General features: G+C 44.4%; 2 protein-coding genes across 4 annotated transcripts in view; both read right to left on the bottom strand.

Annotated features, from left to right (window-relative positions):
* LOC147031730 (neurobeachin-like protein 1) overlaps window positions 1–20736 on the bottom strand; it is a 246793-nt gene that overhangs the window by 93090 nt on the left and 132967 nt on the right. For all 3 annotated transcript variants that reach the window (XR_015053987.1, XM_085866599.1, XM_085866591.1), the window contains 4 exons: window positions 20345–20495; window positions 12324–12497; window positions 5334–5493; window positions 3264–3352 (listed from right to left, as the gene is read on the bottom strand). Coding sequence is in view for 2 of the 3 variants with exons in the window: in XM_085866599.1 (XP_085722725.1) it covers window positions 3264–3352; window positions 5334–5493; window positions 12324–12497; window positions 20345–20495 (574 nt within the window). In the remaining variant the exon portion in view is untranslated. The remainder of the gene's footprint in view (window positions 1–3263; window positions 3353–5333; window positions 5494–12323; window positions 12498–20344; window positions 20496–20736) is intronic.
* LOC147031731 (uncharacterized) lies at window positions 4–2509 on the bottom strand. Its single transcript, XM_085866610.1, has one exon. The coding sequence runs from the start codon at window positions 2155–2157 to the stop codon at window positions 874–876; it is 1284 nt and encodes a 427-aa protein (XP_085722736.1). The 5' UTR covers window positions 2158–2509; the 3' UTR covers window positions 4–873.

Genomic DNA, 20736 nt, shown 5'->3' on the forward strand with positions numbered 1-20736 from the left:
CAGGGAGAAGAACACGTTGAGCAATCATGTAATATTCCTTTTAACAGTCAATATTATTATTTCCACCTCTTGTGACATCAAATGTTTTAAGTTTCTATCCCAAGTGTTTCAGGAACCGGCTCACCAGACCTGATGTTCAGTTGAAGGGAGCAAGGATTTTTAATCTGGCCAGCAATAACTCGCATACTCGTTGCAAAAGACACCGTGAGATCGAATGTCCACCAGCTAACACTAGTGATGGGACAACCACCTTTATGGCCATCTAAGAGTAATGTCCGTAACATGGCACACTTTGCGATGCAAACGACCTGCCTACAAAACACTGGTCTGAGTTTACAATCTAGTGGGGCAACTTAGCATAACAATTGTGCATTTTGTGAGGAAAACACCAAATTTGGCACACTAGTAGCCTAACATATTATGAACAGATTTGGATTTTGGGCCATCTCAAATTCAGCCGCTGATGGCTGTGGTAGCCATTTTTCAAAATGGCCACCAGTGGTTACTATAATTTCACTCTAACATTGGTTTGAACATTTATTAAAAGCTGAATGAATAAAAACATAACCTGTAGCCACCTCAAGTTTAAAGATAGCCGCCATTTTGCAAGATAGCTGCTAATTATTTGCTGTACCGGACGACTATATCACTCATAGAAATTGGTTGTTGAGAATGGCGGCAAACGAATCAAGGGCTGCATCTGATTTGATATGAATACCAACATCGCTTATGTAAAGTCAGTGGTTGTTGAGCATGGTTGCAAACGAATCGCAGGCTGCGTCTCATTGATATGAATACCGACATCTCACTCATAGAAATTGATTGAGAGATGTCTGATTTAAATGTTCTGAATCAGTGACACAGTCTGCTCTGTTAATATTCTCTCAATTTTGAGAGCACTCTCACACACACACACACACACACACACACACACACACACACACACACACACACACACACACACACACACACACACACACACACACACACACACACACACACACACACACACACACACAAAGCTGTGCATTCAAGTGCGGCCTTTTTGCACTTGCAATGCTTCAGACAGCTCTTCTTGCACTTGCACGATACTAGCTCATAGCAGGTGTGGGCTGCTTTGGGTAGCTTCGTCCAGTGTGGCTTGTACACCCCCTCGTCATTCTTGACCCAGCCCCAGCTGGATGGAGGAGGCAGCTCTGGCGTTTGACCCCACACATGGCCTCCTTGGTAGGCCGCCCTCTTCATATGCTCCTCCAGAGCTGCCTTGGTTGGCGGGATCAGCTGCACGTTGTTCTTCTTCGCGAAGAGTTTCTTCCGGGCCTTGTCAATGTCGTTGCACGTGCTGGTTCTGTCATAGAGCAATATGACGAACCTCTCGATGGTGTGCATGACATCGTTTGGTATGCCAATTGGTGCAGAGGATAGCTTCAGCAGTGCGTCTGTAAGTTCTGGCAGAACGGTCCAGATTGTCCAAGCAGTCTTCTTACCATGTCCAGCAAAGCTAGATACAGTGTCACACCCAGTCAGAGCGTGAAACATTGGGAGTGCCTGAGCCTTCTCTGGTCCTAGGCCAGCTGCTATTTCCTGGGCTGCCAGGTACCGAAAACTCTTCCCAGTGCCAAATACCAGCCACAGTTCATCTTCTGGTTGCAGTCCCTGGGCCACTGACACAGCCAACACCACAACATCGGTGTCAACTGTCTTGATCAGTATATTGTGGTGACCATGGTTGGCTGCATGGGATGCATGCAACAACATTCGACTGTCAGCTTCTTCGTGGCTGCATGGGGCGAGCAAGGCCAGGTCTAGCAGTGGTGGCTTGCTCAGGACTGCCTCTCCATCAGTGATAACCCGCTGCTTGTCATCCTGGTCAAACCACCTGAAGATAGCTTCTGATAGGAACTTGAACAGCTCGGTCTTGTTGGTGTCCACTCGGAGGAAGTTCTGCCAGTTTCCAGGTATAACTGCTGCTCTGACCACGCGTCTACACACTCCTTTTCCATGCTTTGATCTTGCACTGCCTTTCAGTGAATCGGCAACGTAGCGGTCCCAGACCAGGTCCAGGCATGACACACTCTGAAGCTTTGTTGATAGGTACGGTATGAAGACATCCTGGGCATAGTCATCAAAGTTCTTGGCTACCGCAGGCTCCAGCATCTGGACAATGACTGCCCCATCAAGAACTATGCTGGTGGTATCAGGAGCCTCTGATTGGGCATTGGAGAACTCTTCAAAGCATTTGAGATCACTCTTCGTACCTAGACGGAGACTTTCTCCATCGGAGAGAGCTGGAGGACACGCTTGATCATGACGAAAGAACTCTTCAAGGTTTCCATCCCTCGTCTGGCAACCGATGTAGAGCCATGAGAAAAGTGCGACGTCGTTCCTGAGAGAGGCCAGCTGCTGTTTCCCTTTGCTCACACTTCTCGGGGTGGAAGTGCTAAACACCTTCAGCTTGTTCCGACGAATTGCATCATCAATTGGCTTGGTCCTTTCCACCAGGCATTCTCTGGATAACAATGAATCAAGTCAACAAGTGTAAGCTGGCAACTCAACTGTGCGCGATTCCAGGGTCAATATGCACGTACACCACTTCTACTACCATGTGCCAAGCCAATAGTGCTATGAATGTTTATCATTGGTTTTCATTCAGAATCTGTCTTAATAAGACTAATTAGTCCACTTTAACTTGTTTTTCTCAACCAAATCAAATTGTTACTTTCTTTGACCATTATTGGACCTTTATTAGTAAATAAACATTCACTATCAACCTGCATTCCTCTCCAGTAAAGCAGATTTGTGTCATAACAGTAACCACTGGTGGCCATTTTGAAAAATGGCTGCCACAGCCATCAGCGGCTGAATTTGAGATGGCCCAATATCGAAATCTGTTCATAATATGATAGGCTACTAGTGTGCCAAATTTGGTGCTTTCCTCACAAAATGCACAATTGTTATGCTATATTTAGCTAAGTTTCCCCACTAATCAGGGTGAGAATCAAAGCCATATTTGACAGCTCAAGGTAAGTGTGCTCACACTGTCCCATTCTGTCAGACAAAACAATTACAATAGCTGTCAAGGTCAGTTTATGGACCTAACCTTTAGCACAGCAAGTTTTCTGCACATCACCACGACATCACTCAGAATCAAATTGCAGTAACCTTTACTTCAACGGTCAAACAGGATATTTTATATCGGCAAGCCTGGCATATCAAAGCAAATTTAATTTTTCAATAAAAGAAGCAAGAGAGTGCTCAGTTACCTTCTTGCAAACGGCATGTCTGACATTGAGCTCTGCTTTGCATGCAATCTGCACAACAGTCAGAATGTCCCTGTAGTTTGGCACAACATCTGAAAAACAAGATCACCTTGGCATATCATCACGACAAGTGTCGAGATAAAAACAGAATAAGCCAACAATGTGAAGTTAGTTTAACCGAAGAATAACAACTTGGGTTGGCCTGTTAGTGCACCCGTTGGAATCCCTGGCTCATGATAGGGGGAACCCAGGTTCAAATATCGTATATCAAATGTGTAACTAATGTCCTTGTTAATTATGTAGAAGTACAATGATGACGACAAATGTCTTTGGCCCACTTGTGAATTACATAGAAGCTCAACGAGCCTTTTTTTTAAATGTTAAGACACAGAGCTAAGTTTTCATCATTATATGATGACAAAGGGGGGAGCAGCATGTGAGGACAGAGAAGGGGTGGGGGGAGGGGTGGGGGGAGGGGTGGGGTATTAAAGCACTCTAAGCACGGATGATTTTTGCAAACGGGATGATTAATTGGTCGGTCAGCAAAGCAATGGGTAGGCTTTGCTAGTCATTCATAAACCAAACTTTAGGTGGTTTAAAATATGAAGAGCAGTGATGACCTGTCACTCAAATCATTTATCCAATGACAGCAAGAGGAAGGGGCATCATGTATCCTCCCGTTCAAGATCTATTTGATTGTCAGTGTCACATTTGGCTCTTAACTAACACACAGTAGTCTCATGATAACAAATATACTGTACATTCCATGGAGTACAAACGTAATAAAGCGATGCCCTCTGCTGGTGTTTGGCATTTCATGCACGAGAATATGCCACCACTTTGAACAAAATGATAAATCAAATATATGATCAAATATACAGCACATGTCACTGTGAAACTTTCTTGGTAACACAATTACCTGCAGGTGTTGTATGCTTAAATTAACAATGCACATTCAGTGGGAGCGTGCCAGGAGACCTTTGAACACATAATGCCGATAACTTTGATTTATCAATTTCGGGAAGCCATAAAGCACATGTTGGTGTTACAAACCACGGGACAGTATTGCACACTGGAAGCAACATCTTACAAAGCACAAGATAAAGGTAATCCATAAGTTGTAATGGCTTCATCCACCAGTTTTCAAACTTGGAGATAAATGGCACTTTCCCAGCATAACATCTCACAAAGCAGAACAAAGCACGATACAGTAAAAGCACACGATATGCAGTACTACCAGTCATGCACGTTTCTCTTCAAAGAACCATAAATACTGTTCCATCCATAGGGGAGAGTGGGGGAGAGAGGGGGGACCTCGTGATGTCGGAGTGTTATAGAAAAGGTCACTGAGTTTGTGCTGTCTGTCTCACCTTAGTTTAGTGGGGTGGGGCTTTATGGCAATACCCATGTATGAGGCCGCATGCCATTCAAATAGGAGCAGAGTTAAATGTCGTTAGTCTGTGTTTACTGAAACAACCACCTCCTTTGTATGACTATACCCAGGGGGGGGGGGGGGGAGAAGTAAGGCGTAAACTTTTGCACTTGGACCAGAGAAGAGAGTTGACAGAAAGAAGAGTGCGGTTTGGAAAATAAGACACGCACGATCAACAGCCGCCTTACTATCCAGCACAAGCCGGCTAAACTACAACATGAGTTCACTGCTTCATCACCTTGTTTCATACTCGTTTCCTGTGCCAGCTGCCATTACATGCAAAGACTCAATATCCCATAACCACGATCCCCTCCATCCCACTCTGTATTTCCTACTGTCCCAGCTTAAGATTGAGTTAAAAAAAAAATTTGCAGCCTCAAAACACAAGACCACTGAGTTTACCTGATGTCAAAACAGGTTTGGTTGGAATTACAAAAATTAGGCTTTACATGATAGGTCAACTTCACTCTTGCAATTAAATTTGTTATAATGTTTATCCATGATAAATCTAGCCTGATGTAAACAAAAACAAAAATCACGATTTAGAGACAGCAATTTATACAACCCCACCCACAACACATTAATCAGTTATTAAAAACAAAAACAAAAATTCAGAAAAAATGGGAGAGATAGCACGTTACCCGCAGTCACAACATGCAGCATGAGGCCCTTGACTAACGTAAGTGTCACAGGAATGGTGGAAAGGGATGCCACCATTCCAGAAAACAGGCCACCCCTCAACTTTAGTCGCTGTTTGCTCTTCTCACCAACTTTCTCAAGCTTGAGCATCTTCAGAAAGAGCTGCCATGGTCAGAAAATGAAAAAACAATAAACATTGCAAAACAGAAATATCAGGAAACATCAGGAAATATAAAACCTTCAAGAAAATATATCCAAGGCAAAAATATTTTGGTTGCTGTCACCCAACCAATCTTCCATTAAACTAAAAACCCCTGAATGGAAACATAAAAACTATCGCTCAACTACACAAGTGTTGTTCAGAATTATGAATGAAGAAGTAAAAAGAAGGAAGGAAGAAGAAGAAAAGAACGGAAGTAGTAAAAGTAGAAAAAGGAAGGGAAGACGTAGAAAGAAGGGAAGACTTAGAAAGAAGGGAAGACTTAGAAAGAAGGGAAGACTTAGAAAGAAGGGAAGAAGGGAAGAAGTAGAAAGAAGGAAGGGAAAAAGTAGAAAGAAGGGAAGAAGGCAAGAAGTAGAAAGAAGGGAAGAAGGCAAGAAGTAGAAAGAAGGGAAGAAGGGAAGAAGTAGAAAGAAGGGAAGAAGGGAAGAAGTAGAAAGAAGGGAAGAAGGGAAGAAGTAGAAAGAAGGGAAGAAGGGAAGAAGTAGAAAGAAGGGAAGAAGTAGAAAGAAGGGAAGAAGGGAAGAAGTAGAAAGAAGGGAAGAAGTAGAAAGAAGGGAAGAAGTAGAAAGAAGGGAAGAAGGGAAGAAGTAGAAGGAAGGGAAGAAGTAGAAAAAGGAAGGGAAGAAGTAGAAAGAAGGGAAGAAGTAGAAAGAAGGAAAAGGTGAAGAAAGGAGGAAAAGGTGAAGAAAGGAGGAAAAGGAGAAGAAAGGATAAGAAAGAGACAGAAGAGAAGGAAAGAAGGAAAAGGAGAAGAGAGAAGAAAAAGGAGGATAAGAAAGAAAACGAGGTGGAGAAGAGGAATAAATTATTGTTTACACAATAAATAATTCAAATAAATATTGCATTTCAAGAAGTCAAAAACAAAAATTGAGCATTCCCACAACCTATAAAACCACCCATAAACAACCCTGGTTGAAATATTCATGGCAATAATCAGCCAAGGTGAAAAAGTAAAACGGTAATGAAGTTTTAAAAAACATTTCATAATAAATTAACAGACTCGTTTAGAAGTGGAAAAAAAAAATCCTGGCACATGTTGCCACAAAGACTCATCAATCGCAATTTGAAGCCAGTCCACAGAATAAAGCATAATGGAGGTGATATGGTAAAAGGGAAAAGAGGACAGACATTCTGTTGGGAAAACATGAGCGGCTTGTAGGTGTGAAAAATCAACACAAAAGTTACCATCAAAATGACAGAGACAAGAAAAGGTTGCAAAATGTGGTACTGTGAAGTACCATGGTAGTCAGTCCTTCCTTCCTTTTCAGCAAACCAAACTAGAACGGGCACTCATAGAGCGCATACCTTCGCCGCTACTACTTTTTTTGTTCTTGGTATGAGTGTGGGGAACTGGTTTCATATGAATGGTCTTATGACACAAACCACATATCTATAATGTCATGACCCCCCCCCAACTTTCGGGGGCTACGGACTAAACAACAATCAACTCACGTCGTTTTGGCGAGTCTTCACTCGCAAGCTCGGTGAATACAACGTTTCAACAAGAGAAGGTAATGTCGTTTGATGCTGGTTTCATGCAAATCGAATAAGGATTGACTGAGTTATGCCGAAAACCGCATATTTTTCAAGGGCGTGACCCCCCCCCCCGACATTTTACCCCAAACGGTGACATGTGTTATGATGTCATTGTGTCACAAGATTGGGCATTAAATTCTGAACATTTTGGTGCTGGGTTCATGTAAAGCGGACAAAAACCGCATATTTTTCAAGGTCGTGACCCTCTGACCTTTGACCCCTAAGCGGTAACAAGAGTATGGGCGTCATTGTGTCATATTGCATATCACAAGATGAGGCGTTGAATTCTGAACATTTTGGCGTTAGTTGCATGCAAATTGAATAAAAATTGACCGTGTTATCGTAAAAAGACGATTTTGACCTTTTCGTGACCTTGACCTTTGACCCGAATGATCCCAAAATCTAATCGAATGCTTCCTGGCTAATAACCAATCATCCCACCAAATTTCATGCAATTCGATTTAATACTTTTTGAGTTATACGAATCACTAGATTACAAATAAATAAATAAATAAATACACGCCGACCAAAACATAACCTTTCGCAGAATGCGAAGGTAATTACATAGTCAACATAAGTATGGTGATGCAACAACCATTAGATTCCTCATATTGTATACAGGGTAAGAAGGGTTTCAAAGCTATATTCAACAAGATTATCAAACTTTGCTTTTTGTTCTTTACCGATACATGTTTCAATCATTCGGTGCACATCACCACCATCGATGTTGAACATTCGAGCACAGTTAGATAGCTGTATATTGAAGTGAAATAATTTAGGAAGCTTTTTACATACATACGACCCTGAATCCACCAACCGCTCAGAGCAAACTGTGTGGACCGATCCAAAGCTTGGTCAAGTTACCTCAGCTCATTAAACTGCTCGTCTCCCCGATGAGTGCATGCAGTGTGTATATAAATAGGTAGTTGACAAAAAAAAATGGAAACACCAATGTAAAGTCACTTAATAGGTCGTTGGGCCACCACGTGCAATCAGTAGCGACAGTATGTGCCGTGGCATAGAGTCCACCAGCATCTGCAATTCTGCAGGAGGGATGTGGTACCATTCTTCCATGAGAAAGTCAATCAACTCACAGCTGTTTGATGGAGGTGGAAAACGCTGTCTCGGGCATCATTCCAGAATGTCCTGTAAATGCTCGATTTGGTTCAGATCTGGTGACTGCGAAGGCCATGGCGTATGGATAACATCAGTGTCATGCTCATCAAACCATTGGGTGACTCACCTGCTTTGTACATGGGGGCATTGGGAGGTCAACTCTTGCAGCCATGCCAGCCATAATTATAGGCAACCAGGCCTGCAGAGCATTTTTTTTTATAAATGATTAAGCATGCTGGGATGTTATTTGCTTAATTAAGACAAGGATCACACTTGTGTGGTAGCCGTTGCTAGGTGTCTCTCATTTACTTACCCAGGTGTTTCCATTTTTTTTTTTTGTCCACTATGTACAGTGCCTTTAGAAAGTCTACACCCCTTTTAAAATGTTCACCTTTGGTTGCCTCATAGTGTTGAATTAAATTGCATTAAATCACACTTTTTCCACCTTTATTAACACATCGTAACCCACAACTTCTAAGTGAAAAACAAATTAAACACATTTCAGAAAATTAATTAAAAATACAAAAAATACCCCCGAGAGGGAGTGTCCGTCATCTCTGCCATAGGTCGAAAGTAACTCTGTGCCAGACTGAAATAGGGGCAGTTCATAAAGTACGTACGCTCTACTTCCGGGTTTCAAAACCACCCACCCCCCTCTGTATGCAGGCTTGTGACCACCCACCCCCTCTGTATGCAGGCTTGTGACCACCCACCCCCTCTGTATGCAGCCTAGTGACCACCCACCCACCCCCTCATACATCGCTAATCGCTTGCAAAGCCAGCAGTTCCTTATGAACCGATGTTTGCAAGTCATGACGATGCAGTCCCTAGCGGTGTAATTTACCTTTTCCTTTTAATATCACAGCACGTCATTTATGAAAATAAAAGTACAAATTGACATTCAAAACAATGTTAATGTCATAAATGAAAGTAAGTGTACATATAAACTTGTGTTCCATTGTTTTAATTAAATCTGACAAAATCTTCAAATGTAATATTTGTCTCGGAGAGTTCCGGTTCTTAATTTTTTAATACTTTTTTTGTATGTACTTTATGAACGGCTCATACGGGGAATCAGAACGAAGTTTGAAGGGCTATAAAATCGGAACGAGAGCAAATTTCAAAAAAAAATGGCTCGTGTTGTTCTAGATAATAGTCCATAGTATCTGAATCACGAATAACATTTGATCTCCCTTGATAAATGAGGGAGGAGATACGATTTGAAATCGACGATTTTCACAACTTTGACAGCCTCGTGACATTGACCTTGACATTGGACGACCTTGAAAGTTATATCGTTGTGCATGTCTCATCGACCTCTATCCATTCCACTATTGGTTATTTGTCTCCACTCGGTTTGATTGTGGACGGACGGACGGACGGACGGACGTACAGACGGACGGACAGACTTCGAGACTGGGGTTATGAGGTCATCTCTACTGAGATGATAGAGATGACCTAAAAATACCCTCCCTAAAGGTGATCTCGTTCCAAGCATGAAACATGTTCTTCTGACACATACCTATATTTGTGCGGTGTATAGGCAACTACCAGCTCTGTATACGCAACAAAAATTAAAAATAACCCGGGTTTCGTGCATGAAGCAAAAACATAGCTATTGCTTGTAATTCAAAACACCTCACAGCACTGGAAAACGTGGGAACAGGAATACTGTACTGTAAATGGTGAGGACTTGAAACACCCGACCCCCCCCCCCCCACCTAGAGGCTGCGCTACACGAAACACATTTACATAGAGAATTTCTGTCTCCCACCCTCACACTCTTCTACCTCCCCAAGACCACCAGCAAAGATTAAAAAATATATAAAATAGCTCCGCAAAGCGGGCGTAACCACTCAGCCCATGCATTGTAAAAGGAAGCAGTGATATCACGATGATGCAGTCAGTTAGAGCACGTTGGACGTCATATCGAAAATCAATCAGACTTCAAGATGGCTACCATGGCGGCTAGTGAAAATCGCAGCGTGCCCATTTTCGAAAGGAACCTTCCTTTACTCAACTCCAACACACACACTGCAAAATTGCATTTAATCGGACAAGCCAAGCCGTTCACGAAATTGACGAAAACCAATTTCAAGACGACTGACATGGAGGCCACACTGAAAATCGCAGCGCGCCCATTTTCAAAGGGAACCTTCCTCTACTCAACACAAACACACCCTGCGAAAATGGATTTAATCGGACAAGGCGTTCTTGAAATCGACAGAAACCAATTTCAAGATGGCTGCCATGGAGGCCACATTGAAAATCGCAGCGCGCCCATTTTCGAAAGGAACCTTCCGCTACTCAACCCCAACACACCCTGCAAAAATGGATTTAATCAGACAAGGTATTCTCCTCGAAATCGACAGAAACCAATTTCAAGATGGCTGCCATGGAGGCCACATTGAAAATCGCAGCACGCCCATTTTCGAAAGGAACCTTCCTCTACTCAACCCCAATATACCCTGCAAAAATGGATTTAATCGGACAAGGCATTCTCCTCGAAATTGACAGAAACCAAAAGTTGACAGACGGACGGACGGACGCCCGGACAACGCCTGTGACGACAATACCCCTTTTTCAGCCCAATTCGGGCTGAGGGGTTAAAAAGAAAACAAAAAAAACACCCCTATAAATTAATTGGGGTCATGCTGATCCTCTGAAGCAAGTCTGGATGTAATTGGCCCAGAACTGTAGCAGTAGCAGCGCAACAACAAACAAACACACACATAAATACCGGTCTGTGAATTATGGTAAGGATATCTTGAATACTCTCGTGGCATACGACCAGTTTCTGTAACTCAAACAAACATGAAACATGTTGAACAGCAAATTTTGGAGTATCTTTGATTCCAACAAGTGAAATTGCAAAATAATTGGAAGTCAGTGCAGGAAACAATCATTCATTCATTCTCACTTGAAATTCAATAAGGGCAGCGCAAAAGGAGGTAACGCAAAGTGGTAACCTCACATGTATTGGATAACCATAGTTGGTGTCAAAGCCACCCAATGTTCGCCTGTTTATACATTTATCGTTTTTAAAAGACGAGTCTAATAATATTAATTATAAAGCATTGCAGTGAAGTCTGATCCAAATAATTTTAAAGCAATATATGTATTTGTATATTGTAATCAGTAAAAAATAGTGTTGTAGATAAAAACATTAGAAAGGAAATAACTTGCACCAAAAACTTTAACATTTTCACGCTGACGCTGACGCTCACACTCACGCCAGGGGTATCGCTATAGCTCTCTGTTCTTTGAACAGGCGAGCTAAAAAGGGAACTCATGTGACCATTGCAACGGAGCTGTTAGACCACTACCAGAGGGAGGAAGATGCATTCTTAAAGAAGATTGTGACATGATAAGATCTGAGTTCATTATATGACAAGAAGGTCAAAGAGAGTCAGCAATGGAGTACAGTGACATTCTTAGTACACGTCAACAAAAATAATTCAAGGTAGAGCGATCACCTGGAAAGCTTACGCCAAGTATATTTGGAACTTAACGTTTCAATTTGTGTGGAATTTCTTGAATGTAAGAAAACCAACGATGCACAGCACGACAATGATTTGTTATGCAATTAAGTAAGACGAGCAATATGCAGATGGTCAAGTAAGCTCTCTTTCAAGGCTAGATTTTATTGGTAGTTAATACTCACTCTCACATGGCAGATTTGACCACAAACACGATGACCGAGATTGGCTGGGATGTTCCGAATCATCCATCACACTCTCCAGACGGAACCTTTTAATATTCATCTCCATGGACGACTTGAAGAACATCTGGCTGGTATTAAGTTTAAGAACGACGAGATGTCAAAGCACATGTCCCGCGATGGCTGGGTATTTGCCCCCAAGATTTATCGGACAACGGAATCAAGGTGTGACCACATCAATGGAACAAATTGTACATCGTTAGCAGGGGAGTACTTTGAGAATAGCTTAAGTTTGATTGACTTCTCTGTAGTTCTTTTCAAGAATAAAAAGTCCATGTGAAAGTTTTTCTACATTCACCCATTCAAGTGAATTTTTTTTTCCATGACAAGCAAGTTGAATTAAATTTTAAACATTTCAGAACCTTACGGATTACAAAATGGAGACCACACACTCACTCGGAAAACTTTTTCCCGGACACCATCAGAAAATCTTTTCTGCTGCAGCAAGGCATACAAGCTCTCAACTTGTCCTTGGTCAAGCAGCAGTTGTAGGAGCTGGTCACCAGGAGAGCCACCAACTGCCCCAGCACTCCGTACAAGGCCCATCAACAAATCGAGGCCAGCACTGACCTGCAGCCAAAGTTTTATAAGAGGAAAAGTAAATTACTTTATCAAGGTAAACGACAAAACACTGATTTACTATAGGTATGTCCTCGAGTTATTGGCCAGAGTTGGGACAGCCCTGTTGCACAGTTTCTGAACATACCCTGCAGGTCTCGGTAGTCCTGCTGGCCACACAAATGTCAAAATCCCCAAGTCCATATTGAATAGAGAACTTCAAAATTAACATGAAAAACCCAAATGTAAATCAGTTCCATTTAACCATCTACATTTCCTATTTTTTTCTAACCTCAAAATGGAATTGGAAAAAAATAAAAAATAAATAACTACAATACTGTTTTCCCAAAGAAACAGTGGCTGGTGATTTACATACACCTACTGAATAGTGCACCACTTGCTGCTTTTATCCACTAGTGTACCACTAAAAAAAGGTTTTAAGAAATTTATCATTCTTGTGGCAAAATAACAACTACAACAAGGCTTTCTTCCTGCCCCTTTCCCCAAACCCCACACCCCTCCCCCCCCCAAGTTCAACTTCCCTTCGTTAAGAATTTCTGCAATCGATCAAACTCTTCAGCAGAAACCTGTCAGCTTAAAAATGTGGATTTGCAGCTTTTCTGTGGATGAGACTGTTCAATGCAACTTGGTTCTAAGCTGGTAAAAATAAAATAATAATAATAAATTTGTTTAAAGGCCCAGTCACACCTTGACGTTTTAGCCAGCTTATGCCGATTTTTGGAAAATTTGTCTAAAACGCTAGTACACGTCGAATACGTTATGGGTAAGTTTTGATAACATTGAGAGGACGCTGAAAAACACTGCCATACGTCGTTGTACGCTGGCTTTAAACATTGTACTTTTCGGTTGTCCTCAAATTTTCCATGCTTGAAATTTTAAGACTTATCCCAGCGTATGACTCACACGTTCCGCATAACGCTGGCCATAAGTTGTAGGCATGTTACGCGATCGTTGACACACGTTGACACACGTTACTTGTAAGTTACTCGTAAGTCGAAACACGTCGAGGTAATGTTTAGCGTACCCGAAACTTATTTCTAACCTATGAGTTACGTGTTGTACTCACGTTACGTGATCGGTGACACACATCGACACACGTTACTTGTAAGGTGCTCATAAGTCGAAACACATCAAGGTAATGGTTAGCGTCAGTGTTCCAGACTCCCTGGTTTTTTGTTTTTTGTTTTTTGTTTTTTGTTTTTCTTCCTTCGGTATGATGGTGATTTTGACACTTCGATTTATAGTGCGGTTATAATATAATATAATTAATAGGCTGCCGCTCAACGATTTAAATCATAACCGCACTGTACACTGAACACCATCATACCGAAGAAAAAAAAAAAACCAGGAGTCTGGAACACTGACGCTTGTGGTGTAGCCTGTGGGCATGCAGGGCGGGGCATGATGATGATGCATGATGGACATGATGATGGGAGGAGGGGTCGGCGTGGTCATCGGGTCTGCGAGGGATATAAGGTGTGCGCGCCGTCTGAGGCGTTGTAGTAATGCCGGAGTCACCCGGCTCGTGAGTGTGCTGATACGCAATAAAGGGGAGCCACGGGCAGAGTACGCTCGCGCTCGCGCTTGTGCACCACAGCCCGGCTCGACTGTTCCTCCGCATCGTGTCTGCCTGTTAAGCATCTTCTATTCAGTACATCACAGTTGGCTGACGAGGATCTTCGGATCGGCGTGTGCAGGGCGGCAAGTAACCCGTGCGGTTCCAAGCTACGGAGCCAAGGGTCTCGCCGGCACGAGCATGGCAGAAGGTCGGGGCACGGCGCACGGACGCGTACCCGTGTTCGGGGGAGATGAATTCGAGTTGTTTTCTGAACAGTTAGGTTGCTACTTTCGCGCGAATGATGTAGAGGATGAAGAGAAACGTAAGGCGATCTTGCTCGCCTCGCTATCAACGGAGCACTACCGGCTGCTGAGTGATTTGGTGGCTCCAAATAGGCCCAGTGATGACGGGCTATCGTTTCAGGACATCGTGGCGAAAATGAAGACCCACTTGGCGCCAGAGAAGTCGTTACATCTCGCGCGGTTCCAGTTCGATCACCTCGCTAAGGGTGGCGAGGAGCGCGTTGCAGACTTCGTAGCACGGGTGAAGCATTCGGCTGTGCCGTGCAAGTTCACGACAGAGGAGCGTCCGGCACGGCTCAGAGATCGTTTTATTTCTGGTCTGTGAGACGCAAAGATGGTAGCAGCCATCCTGCGGTTGACCGACATCACATTCGACTCGGCGGTCGCGACTGCTTCGTCTGTCGAGCAGACACTCACGGATGTCCGCACCATTGCTGGCCAGGACGTAATGAGTAGCTCCAGCTGGGGCATGTCGGCTAATCCCGAGGTCCACGCGGTGACCGCACAGGTGCCGCAGGTCGCGCAGCCCGGAGTCCGCGCGATGGCTCAAGTGCCGCAAGTCGCACGCGCACCTGGCGGTGCGGGACGAGGGCGCGCACCGCAGCACGGTCGCACCGGGAGCGAAGGGGCTTTCCAGGGGTGCTGGGGGCCGCACCTGCGACAAATGTGCCCGTATAAGAACACCGTGTGTTTGCATTGTCACAAGGTGGGACATTTGAAGCGTGTGTGTCGAATGGCGGGGGCCTCCGTTGGGGTCTTGGATAACGAGGTGCGGGAGGACCCCAGTGACCTGGAGATCGGCCTGCAACCGGGGCATGACGATGCCGGCGAGCCGGAGCAGGAGATGCAACCACGGTTGAGTCTGTTTTCCGTTAGTTCGGAGATGACGACGCCTTTCACGGTGGAGGTCGAAGTGAATGGCGAACCGACCGTGTTTTGCGTGGATACCGGGGCTGCGGTGTCGGTCATGGGTGAGCAGGCGGCTCGTGGTCTTCGCGGTATTCGCCTGATCAAGACGGCCTTGCTGCTGTACACGTACACCGGTGAAGCGATTGCACCGCTTGCGAGGGCCGACGTCTCAGTGCGCTACCGAGGTCGACGCGCCCGGCTCTCGGTGTTCGCTGTACGAGGGGAGGGGCCCGCCCTTTGGGGTCGGGACTGGCTGGCGCACCTCGGACTGGATCTCCGGTTCGTACCTCCAGATGTGCCAGTGCTCTCTTCGAGGCCTTCGTCGAGTACCGAGGGCGAGGCTCTGGCGGCGGGGGCAGCGTCGATTCAACGGGAGAGGCCGTTCGTTGCTGCCTGCGGCGGTGATGTGCGGTTCGGGAGCGGCGAGAGCCGTATCAGCTCTCGCGATGAGTTCCCACGTTGCGGCAGCGTTCGTGAGGCAATGCGTGCCGGTGTTGTTCGGGCAGCTGCGACAGGTTGCGGTGAGCCCGTGGCGTTAAAGGGAGTCGCGAGTCACAACATCGAGTCGATAACCAAGAAACGGACTCGTGATGTGGGTTGTGGGTTGTTGTTCATGGCATATGTGTTTTTCCTTGCTCTAGTGATGCAGTTTAACGTTGTTGAAATTAATGCCAGCAGTTCCCGTGTGAGGGTGAGTTTGGCGGAGATCAATCAATGGGATTTGTATTATGATCAATGTGATGTGGGGGCTTTGGGAGCGGTGGTGGCGAATAAAAAGGTTGGGTTGGCCTTCCATTGTCCCGGGCCGCGGATAGTTGCTTTGTCATGTGCTGGGATTTTATCAAAAGAGCGCGCTGTACGGAAAAATGAGTTTGCAATGCTTCGAATGATGTTCGTAGTGATTTATAACGAGCATATGATTGAAGTGTGGTTTAAATGGAATTGCTACCGTCTAGCTGCCGTGTGGGTCTCGGAGATCGACTCGGAACCAAGACTGGTGCGCTGGTCGGCGTTACCCCCACCTCTGGTTGCGAGCGCAGCTCTCTGTGTTCGCTCAAGGCCGTTTAGACGGGCGTTGGCGTCTCAACTGATTGTGGTGCGTGGGTTGTTTTGGAGCATTGAGTGCGTACAGCCAGCGGCGCTGTTCAGCGCCCCCGGCCAAGGTCGGTCAAGGCTGGCGCTGGTGCCACGGCTTCCAGACAGCGGGCTTCCGGCCTCGGAATGTTTATCTACGTCGGGTCTGCCTGGGGGGAGTGGGCCGGAGGCGTTTGATGGTGCCGGGGGAGGTTGGCTCGAGAGATCGCCACGGCCTCGGCGAGGGCCATGTCAGCATGAGCCGCCTGGGGGCGTTTCCGCTGTGTAGGGCTGCTGTGCTTTTCGCCTTGCTGCTTCATATCGGTAACGCGGCCAGAGTTTGGGAGGTGCTGTGTCTTCGGAATCTGGTCGTGGCAGCTCCATTAACTCGCTTTCACACATTATACGATGTGGTGTGCTGTTATACTTCGCTGTTTTCATTTTATTTTCATGATTATTATACCGAAGTCCTTCGTGTTGTTTATGCTTATTATGCTGGTGATCATTTCATTATCATAGTTTTAGGAGGGAGGAGTGTGGTGTAGCCTGCGGGCATGCAGGGCGGGGCATGATGATGATGCATGATGGGCATGATGATGGGAGGAGGGGTCGGCGTGGTCATCGGGTCTGCGAGGGATATAAGGTGTGCGCGCCGTCTGAGGCGTTGTAGTAATGCTGTAGTAATGCCGGAGTCGCCCGGCTTGTGAGTGTGCCGATACGCAATAAAGGGGAGCCACGGGCAGAGTAGGCTCACGCTCGCGCACCACAGCCCGGCTCGACTGTTCCTCCGCATCGTGTCTGCCTGTTAAGCATCTTCTATTCAGTACATCACAACGCTAACCATTACCTTGACGTGTTTCGACTTATGAGCACCTTACAAGTAACGTGTGTCGATGTGTGTCAACGATCGCATATCGTGCATACAACTTATTCCCATCGCATGCAGAGCGTGTGTCATATGGCAAGTACGTCGTAAAATTTTCAACATGTTTAAAATTACAAGACGTACTCCACTAACTACGACGTATGGTAGCGTACTTTAGCGTTCTATTCACGCATACCAAACTTACCCATACCGTATTCGACGTGCACCAGCGTTTTAGATGCATTTTTTAGAGGTTGGCATACGCTGGCAAGATCGCCAAGGTGTGACTGCGATGTTGACACTGCCATTTCTGCGGCGGTCATGATTTAAATCGTTGTGCGGCAGCCTTTTAATAGCCTACGCCACGTGATCGCCGGCGATGCGTGCAGCGCGCTATGCATAAGTTAGACTATCGTTGGGCATAGGTTGTGAAGGTCGACAACAGGTTCAGCATTCGTTGGTATAAGTTATCTATAACACAACGAAACATTCTGTGTCCGTTACTAATACGTTATGCGAAAGACCAAGTCGTTATAAATACGTCTGAATCTTTAAAAAAAAACATCAAAAGTTCAACGTAAGCCAGCGTTTTACATACATTTTAATACGTTGCCATTGCTAGCTAAAACGTCAAGGTGTGACTGGGCCTTAACAGAGGCTTAATTGCTCCAGTGACATGAAGTAAGCCAAACGAGTAGTGTCCTGCAGAAGTATTCACCGCCTACCAATAATGCCACATATAGATGACTAATTAATTATGTAGTTAGATAATTTTTCCAAATGACCTTTTTTATTCAGAACTGAAGAGATCACTGTTATAGTTGAAGGAGGTTACATGTACAAATCAAAATTCACTGGTTGTAAAGGTATTCATAGCCCCTTAAGGTCAGTACTTGGTGGAAGCACCTTTTGCAGCAATGACTGCTATGAGTGTTTCTGGGTAGATCTCTACCAGCTTTGTACAGTGAGATGGTGAAATATTTGTCCATTCTTCACATGAAAATTGCTCTAGTTCTGCCAAGTCTGATGTGGATTGTCGATAGACTGCAATTTTCAAGTCTCACCATAAATGTTTAATTGGGATCAGGTCACAACTGTGATTGGGCCACTCAAGAACATTTATTTTCTTCTTATTCAGCCACTCCAGTGTAGCTTTAGCTTTGTGCTTTGGATCATTGTCCTGTTGAAATGTGAATTTTCAGATTCAAGGCTGACTCAAACAGGTTTTCATCAAGGATTCCCCTGTGCACTACTTTGCACCATCCATTGTTCATTCTATATCCCGAAAAGCTTACCAGTTCCGACTGATGAAAAGCAGCCCCATAACATGATGCTGCCACCACCATGCTTGACAGTAGGGATGGTGTTGACTGGGTGATATGCAGTGGGATATTGTCGATTGATGAACACTGACCCCCATCTTGGACATACAGTAGAGTCTTGCAGATCTCTCAGTCATTCTTGGATTTACAGTGACATCCTGAACCAGTTTCCTGCTTGTCTGGCTGCTGAGTTTGGATGGGCAACCTGATCTCGGAAGAGTGCGAGTTCTTTTTTCAGTGGGAAGTGGGAATCACGCTGACTATCCCTTTCAGTGGGAAGGACAAAACAGTGGCAAACAGAGACATTCGGAGATCTGTGGAAGGGAGAGGGATGTGGCGGGGAACATGGGCAATACAAGATGGACATTACAGGGACTTTCAGGAAGGAAAGCAGGGAATTTGAAGGAGGTGGGTTTGGGTGGATTAACGGGGGTAGGAAAGATTGAGGATTTGGATAGGGGATGATAAGAGGTGGTGGTGAACAGCCTTTTTGAAGGCCTGGAGTGAAGAATGGGATTGAATAGAGTGAGGCAGTTTATTCCAAAGGCAGGAAAAAAGAGGAATGAAAGAGTGAAGGTGAGCAGTGATTCGTGATTTTGGTAGTTTTACCAGAAGAGGGTTGTTGGCGGACCTTGAGCGCCCTGCGGAAATGTGGTGGGGACAAATAGCAGAGAGAGCGGGTGGGGGCAAGACTGGAGAGGAGACGGTAGAAGACAGAAGAGTTGGTATAATACGTCTTCCACTTCTTCATGATGGATTTCACTGTACTCAAAGGGATAATGAGTGACTTTGAAATCTTCTTGTAACCCTCTCCTGAATGGTGCTTCTCCACCACTTTATGTCTGACGTCTTTGGAAAGCTCCTTGGTCTTCATGTTGACCTTGTTGGTTGACCAAGTGAGTTGCACCTGTAAACTCCTTGGATAAGTGGAGGAGCTTATTTTTTAAGCTAAACTACTGATTACATGCAGCTTAAACATATTACACTTATTTTGTAACCTTTCCAACAAATAATTTGCTCCTGTAGTGATTTTGGGTTAATTTGACAATGGGTTTGAATACTTATGCAACTGAGAATCACCTGATTTTCTCTGTTAATCTCACTTATTCACATTTTATCTGAATTTTGTTTATCTTTATCACTTTGGAATAGTTTGTGAAGACTTTATGTTAAGTTTGATTTGAAAGTATCACAAAATAAGCTCAGGTGGCATCAAAATGTGAAAACTTTGGAAAGGGGGTGAATACTTTTGAAAATCACTGTATGTATAGCGGTAGCTTTCTTGCCAAATAAAACACTCATCAGCTTAGACACTTATCTCTATCCAAATTAAGAAAAATGTGATGGCCAGCTTACATACTTATTTATCATCCAACAGTAATAAGACCACTCAAAAATTAGCTTAACTGCTAAATTAATTAGCTTTGTAATTTTTGGGAAGGCCTGACGTTGGCCAGGTGGTGATTAGGGCAAGAATATAAAATTTAGCCTCTGTGCCAGTGATAACTTGCATCAAAAGACAGCATGGGATCTTCAATGTCCAGTAACTAATGTTATCAAATGAGTCCCGACGAAACATCCTACCCGATGAATGGCACACTTTTTGATGCAATGCTCGACCTGTAAGGCACCTGTATGACCGTTTATAGTCAGGACGAGAATTAAAGCTAGTCCAGCAACTTAAAATGCATGTGGGCTTCCTCTGCAGAATCTTATCAAGCTATATAAACTCCAAATAAAAAACAAAACAGTATTATTCTTAAAAGTCAAGAAATGTTAAAGTTTCTACTATGCATGCTTCAACATACCTGTTCTTCATCTCCAACAGAAACTAGGAAGCTAATGATACTCTGCACTTCTTCCGCTGAGACCTCCTTGCTCAAGTAATACTGAACCAGGCCAAGCAAGGCGGATCGGATTGATCGGGCATCATCAAAGGACAAATCCCCTGGATACCCACTGTTAAAACAGGATAAAACAACATAAATACCATCACCACCAACATCAGTATCTGCAAATCCCACCACCACCATTACCACTAACTCTACTATTGCTACAACACAATAACCAATGCCACGATCAATACAATCATCTCCATCATCAACAAAGCCCATGCCACTAAGAACACCCTTCATTTATTACCGAAAAATCAACAATAAAATACGTAGGTACATTAGGCGTGTGTCAAGATCAATGGATT

The sequence above is a fragment of the Eptatretus burgeri genome, chromosome 2, assembly GCF_056783735.1.
Source record: "Eptatretus burgeri isolate ZD-2024b chromosome 2, Ebu_testis_v1, whole genome shotgun sequence".
Classification (NCBI taxonomy): domain Eukaryota; kingdom Metazoa; phylum Chordata; class Myxini; order Myxiniformes; family Myxinidae; genus Eptatretus; species Eptatretus burgeri.

What these genes read in the sequence shown, in the direction of transcription:
- LOC147031731 (XM_085866610.1), bottom strand. Translation starts at nt 2,157, where the DNA reads ATGCTGGAGCCTGCGGTAGCCAAGAACTTTGATGACTATGCCCAGGAT.